Source organism: Solanum tuberosum, unplaced genomic scaffold (genome assembly GCF_000226075.1).
Source record: "Solanum tuberosum cultivar DM 1-3 516 R44 unplaced genomic scaffold, SolTub_3.0 scf00554, whole genome shotgun sequence".
In the NCBI taxonomy this organism is placed as follows: Eukaryota; Viridiplantae; Streptophyta; class Magnoliopsida; order Solanales; family Solanaceae; genus Solanum; species Solanum tuberosum.
The window spans coordinates 1-6,867 of record NW_006239480.1 but is presented as its reverse complement, the minus strand read 5'-3'; the positions used below and the strand labels follow the sequence as shown (position 1 = coordinate 6,867).

At 37.0% G+C, this 6,867-nt stretch overlaps 1 protein-coding gene across 1 annotated transcript in view; it reads left to right on the top strand.

The window, feature by feature from the left end:
- Positions 1-5,796, top strand: part of LOC107058598 (cinnamate beta-D-glucosyltransferase-like) — an 8,969-nt gene extending 3,173 nt beyond the window's left edge. The window contains exons 2-3 of the mRNA XM_015304486.1: positions 5,233-5,326; positions 5,435-5,796. Of these exons, the coding sequence (XP_015159972.1) occupies positions 5,233-5,326; positions 5,435-5,796 (456 nt within the window). The remainder of the gene's footprint in view (positions 1-5,232; positions 5,327-5,434) is intronic.
- The last annotated feature ends 1,071 nt before the right edge of the window (positions 5,797-6,867 follow it).

The following is a 6,867-nucleotide window of genomic DNA, read 5'->3' as shown; positions in this document are numbered from 1 at the left end:
CCTTACCAGCCCCCACCCAAAAATAATAATTTAAGTTTGTTTTTAAAAAATATTTTCAATTTCAAAAATTATTTTCTACTCTAGTAAAAATAAAAGATATTTCTCAAAAATATTTTTCATTCATAAATCAAACACTAAAAATCTTTTCCAGAAAATATTTTCTACTCACCAACCAAACATGAGAAAATAAGTCAAAAATCTGCTTGTTTTCCAGGAAAACATCTTCCATGGAAAACATTTTCCTTCATACCAAACACACCCTTAGTCCAATTGATTTTCCTTCTTTTGTGTTTGATTTGAGAGCCCCAATTGGGCAGTTAAGTCTATGAAAAGACAAATTGAAATGTTGAATATTGAAGAAAATCCAAAAGTTCTTGTGAACATTTTGATGCTTTGAGAATTATTGTCATTCCCCGAGCCTACACCCTGAAAGTTGCCGACACTCGAGAACCATTGCAAGCCCCAAGCGAACCCTTGACCTGGCTCAATTCTCAGCGGAAGACTTACTCAACAAAAAAAGAACTTTAAAAGTAAGGTTTTAACTCAATGTCTCAAAATAATAAACTCAAAAATATATAAGAACATTCAATTGGCTAAACGAAGCCAACTCGAGTCTCAAACAATAACAATGGAAATGAAAAAGACTCCAGAACTACTACTGCCTATCTATGAAGTCTCTATACTATGGGAGATGTCGGGAACAAGTCCCCCGATCATCCTAACAAAACTGAAATAATAGAAATAAATAGGGGATCCTCCGGAAGCAAGGAAGCTCACCAAAGTTAACTCCAACTGCTATGGTATCAAGGCGCTCCTGTTGATGATCTTGATCTCTTATATCTGCATCATAAAACGGTGCAGGAAAAATGGCATCAATACATTGAATGTATAAGCATGTAAGGGGAATACTGAACATAACATAAAAGCTTGAACTTGGAAAGAAGGAAACATACTCGCCTCAACTCAACCTTAACTTATAGATACTCAACTCAATACAGTATAAAAACAACAATAAAGATATAGTTTATATAAAGCATTTAAAATAGTAGTTAACAACTCAATGTATTTAAAAATACAATAATGACTCTTATTTGTATGTAAAGATACAAAATAACTCAAATTGGGAGATTCTCTAACCGACAACCATCACTATGAGCTATGTGATGATACAGTTTCTCGCCCACGCTACCAGAATTGCCCTATACCTTGCTAGAGTATAAGACATCATCAACTAAGCTGAACTACTAAGCTATGCTTAAAAACAATAAGGAATCATCTAAAAATTATAACCCTTTCTACCACGTTGGCTACATGGTTTATGAGGACTTTGAGTTGTATGAACTCGTCCCCATATCGGTGTTCAATACTACTCCCAATAATATACTCAGGTCATATGTTTAAAAATATTTCCTCATCCTCAAGTTTTGGGATTATTACTCAAAAGGTTCTCTTAAAAGAGATTATACTCAAAAACTCCTCATGAACTCATTTGGAAATAGATGTTTCCTCTCATATTAAACGTAAAAACATTTACTCTTGGGAATACTTAGTTCCCATATATTCATTTTGAAAAATGAAACTCAACTCTCCTCATCCTAAAACTCAAGTCTTAAAACAAGTTTTAAAAGATTGTGAAAGACTTCTCAAACTGACTCGAAAGAACTTGCAAGACTTTATTCTTAACTCTACCTTGAATTTGAATTATGAATTCATGGGTTATGATTGATGTTATGAAGGATCTCTCAATGTTTAGATGTAGTTTAGAGTAGTTAGAATCAGAAAGGAGTAAAGGTACACCTTAAAAGAATTTAGACAGAGTAAACGATGAAAAAGGGTGGGGGCAGGCGACCCTGAACTTTAGAGACTCAATCTTGGCGCACTGTTGGCGTGCCACGCCAGACCTTCTCGCACATCTGCGGCGCTGCGCCAACCTTTCCCTAGATCAATCCGATGAATTTTTCTTCTCGTTTTCTGACTCTAATTCGACTAGAATCTATTGTTTTCCTCAAATTTTCCTTAGATTCATTTAGCCAATACAAGTACACGAGAATCTATTCACTTTACCTCAAGAACAACCCTCAAAGATTGAAATCCTCACCTCAAGAATTCATCAAACTCGATAAGCAAAGCATGACGAACAAAACCTCAAGAACAACCATCAAGAATTCAAATCATGCAACCTCAAGAACGAAATTACAGCTGTAATTTACATGATTAACGTGTGGGTAAACAAACCCAACACTGTGAAAGCTTACATACCTTAATTTGGTGAAATTCCTCGACAGATATCATGAATCTTGACGAACGCCTTGAACCTCTCCTCTTGAACTCCTCTCAAAACCCTAAGCGTAATTTAGAGTTGTAAAAACTGACCCAAATTAGTTTAGACCCCAAAAATATTACTTAAAATGTTTAAAACTGATTGGGCAAGGAAAAGACTGAAATACCCCTCATTAATTCGGGTAAATTTCCTTAGTTGGATAGGCTGACTTCAAACAGGCATATCTCCCACATCCGAACTCAAAATTTAGCAAATTCAGTGGCGTTGGATAGAGGATTCAAAGACCTTTAATTTCATATCTTATGGGCCACCTAACTCACCCGGTACTGAATGTTATGGTCATCTGAAGTTGACCCAAACCTCACAACTTAAGCTTAACTTGAACAAATCTCAAATTAGCTCTTTCCAATATATCCCCCTTGGGAACATTTTTCCTCGAATGAGATTATTCTTAGTAGACTAAGGGTGGCAACATATAACACCCAGCTCAAACACCCAATATGCAAATTAACACAACATTTCAATTTAAAAAGTACCAAGAACAGACTCTCCAAACTCAAAGATATGTGGGTATCTCTTCTTCATATCTTCCTCAGTTTCCTAAGTAGCTTCCTCAACAAACTGATTCTTCCATAAGACCTTGACTGACGTTACCTCCTTGGTTCTCAACTTGCGAACTTGACAATCAAGTATTTCAACGGGTACCTCCTTATATGATAGGTTGTCCTTAATACCAATAACTTTAGTAGGTATAATAAGTGAAGGATGGATATCTTATTTAATAGTCTATTAGATATCTAACTAGTTTTGTTGAACAATTATACTTTGTATTAGATTTTTTTGCATTGGTGACACAAAATTTTGTGCATTCTCGATGTAACAACATGTTTCCATCGTTCGGGAAAATCCTTTGGGGTAAGAATTGGGGGCAGAAAATTTTTGAGTAGTGACTTGAAAATTCCTAGCCTAGTCCAGATTTGAATGAAATTTGAGTCATGTGAGGTCCAGGGAAATACGTAATGAATGAGAGATTTTATAATGAATTTGATTCCAATAGTGGATAGCCAAGATGTTAGGGAGCCCGTACGGCTTTACGAAATCGAATTCGGCGAGTAGAATTCCCACAACTGCTCTTAGCGTGAACGAGTAGTTTTTGAATGATAAGGGTTGAAGGTGTGTTGTGAAATGAGGGTTTGAAACTCTAATTATGATGTTGTGTCTCCACGCAAGCCACCAGGGAGGGGCCGCTGTGGTGGTATGGGGTCCGCCGTAGCGGTCTAGTTGCGAGTTAAGTCGGGATTAAACCCCAAAAACGTTATTATTCTGCAACTTTCGTTCTTGAGAGCTAAGAAATGATCCAGGGAAAGTTCTTGATAGTTTTCCACCTCTTCTAGTGCTAAAGGTAAGGATTTTACTCCCCTAATCCATTTTTTTATCCGTAGAACTTAGATTCTTGGGTAATTATCATTGGGTGAGGGTTTTGACCTGTAATTAATGGTGGAAAAAGCCTTAAGTTGGGTATTGGGATCTGGGATTTGGCCTAGGGTTGATAATGTCGATTGTAATCCGGGTAATTAGGTCTCATTTATTGATCCTTACATTATTTGTATGTTTTTAGACCAAGAACAAGCGGAAAGAATCCGGAAAGGGAAGATTCAAGTGCCTTAGGGGGATTCAAGCTTGGTTTCAAGGTAGGTGATGGTTTGATTTCATTTTTGTGTAAAATATGTTGGTAATTGCTTCATTGTAATGCATGCATGTATGTGAATGAGGCACTATTGATCAAACCTGATGAAATGAGTATGAACGAACAATTGTATGCCATGAATCAACACTTGATTGTATGTTTATAAGTATGTACATTATGAGTGTGAATGTGATTGTGGTTGTGTTGATTGAACCGGGTGTCACATTCTGTCACATACATTGGATCGAGTGTCACGTTCTGACACATACATTGGATCGAGTGTCACGTTCCGACACATATATTGGATCGAGTGTCACGTTTCGACACATACATTGAATCGGGTGTCACATTCCGACACACTAACTGGATCGGGTGTCACGTTTCGACACACTAACAGTTTGGGTATGGGTTCCATGAGAGGACCATTGTATTGTCATATCTATTTGTTATTGAGAATGTGGAATTATACATTGCTCCTGAAATGATAACTGATTATATATTGTGTATATGTGTGCTTACTGTGTGGTGATTCCTTGTATATGTTCGTTTACTGGAATAGTCGTATGATCATACCAGTACACTGTGGTTGTGTACTAATACTGCACTTTCTCGTTCTTTGTTGAGTACAGGACATCTTCAGGCGGCTACTGATAGACCTCAGCTAGGAGATCACTCAAAAGTGAGCCAGTTTTTTCAAGCTGCCATGGAGTCCCTCATTTTGTTTAGTCTATTCTCTTCGGACTCAGACCGTTGTTAAGCTATTTCTTATGTTGGTTGGGGTTATACCCTCTTTTTTTAGACCTGTTTAATTTAGATGTTTTGGTACAATGACTTTCAGTTCTAGGGGTTAATTTCCGCAATAGTTCGTTAGTCGTTGTTGAACTTTCGGAGTTTATGGGAACTCCGTATTTCTTTAGTTATTTAAATCTGCTTTTGTATCTTTAAATGTCCTAATTTTCATTAATTTGGTTAGATGGGTTGTAGTAATGGTTCTCCTATCGGAGAGTTAGCATGAGTTACAATCACGACAGTTTGGGTCGTGACAAAGTTGGTATCAGAGCACTAGGTTCGTTGATCTCGTTATACCAAAATGAGTCTAGTAGAGTCTTGCGTAACGGTATGGAGACGTCTGTACTTTTCTTCGAGAGGCTACATGACTTTAGGAAATATCTTTGTTTCTACTCTTTTCGTGCTATGACTTGATTCTAATTGGTATCTGGTGATCCAAATTGGTATATAATTTTCTTTCTTCTTCTGTTCGCAGATGGTTAACACACGTTTCAACGGCGTCAGGCTCGTAGCTCCCGTCAATGAGCAAGCTAAGAAATCTGCAGCAAGACGCCGTTGTCGAGGCAGGGGTAGAGGATGAGGTAAGGGTAGAGGCCGAGGAAGGGTAGCACCTACCAGGAGTGGAACCCCAGTTGAGAATGTTCCTAGAGAAGAGGCCGCTCCTGCGCATCATGAAGAGGTAGAAGAGAATTTGGAAATCGAGAATGAGGAGGAGGTTGGACCAGAAGGGGATGCACAGGCAGAGGCTACAGGTATTCCTCCCTTAGACCCAGTGTTAGCTCAACAAATTATGACTTTAATGAAGGTATTGGTTGGTCCTGCAGTTCTTCCCGCAGCGCAAGCAACTCAAACTCCCGTTACCCCCCCCCCCTCCATTGTTGCTATTGTTCCCAAGGAGGGGGAAGTTGTAGGCACTGATGCCTTTTTCCGTCCCCTATTGGGTTTTGTGATGACTGGTAATGAGCATGAAATGTTGACTAAGTTTCTGAAGCTAAAGTCGCCTATGTTCCATGGTTCTGAGAGTAAGGACGCCTATTAGTTTATTTTGGATTGTTCTGAGAATCTGCATAAGTTAGGTATTGTACACCAGCATGGGGTGGAATTCGTGACTTTCCAGCTTCAGGGTGAGGTTAAGTTGTGGTGGAGGGCCTATGTGGATTGCAGATCATCAGTTTTACCCCCACTCACTTGGACACAGTTCCATGCTCTTTTTCTAGAAAAGTATGTGCCCCGGACTTTGAGGGATCTGATGTGAGGTCAAAATACATATTTTTAATCATTATTTACCTCATATTTATTATTTATATTTATCCTTTTTTAGCATGGATTTTATGAAATGTGTTAAATAGTATATTTTATTTGCAGGATTAAATTGATGGAAAAATAAAGAAGTTTGGAGCTAAAAAGAATTAAAGATGGAAAGTTGAAAAAAGAAATCAAACAGCTTAATAGATTAAAAAGAATATTTTATTATAACGAAGGTGGGCTCAATAATTGAAATCAAGCAACAGCCTTACATGCTGCCAGTGTGAAGTTGATATTTGAAGGGTAACATTGAGGCGGATACGGCAGTTCACGCGAAAAAGAAAGGAATCCAATTCCTTTTGGTTTTCAAATCCTAATTTATTTTGGACTCAATTATTTTATTCAAGGATTCCTACATTTATAAATAGTCTATAAGAATAATTATTAGAGAGAGGAGGATACAATGTGAAAATAACTTTTGATTTAGGGTTTCTTCTTTTCTTCTCTTTTATTTTATTTCACATCTTTTATTTGATACCATTTTTCGGTGCGGAACTGATAGTTGGGGAAGTCATAGGAGTAGTAGTGTGGTAGGTGGTAGTGTGGTAGGTGAGTAACTTATTTTAAAGATTTTATTATAATATCTTTTTGCTAAGTGTCTTAATCTTGATATCTCTTTAATATTACTTTTTGGTAGTGTTAAATTCATGGTAATATGTAGTAATATTTATTGTAATATTCTTCCGATAGTTGTTTTAATCTGAATATTTCTTTAATATTATTTATGATATATTCTAGATATAACATAACTTGGGTTCTTTGATACATATATATAAATTTTCCGCCATTAATTGTTCTAATAATT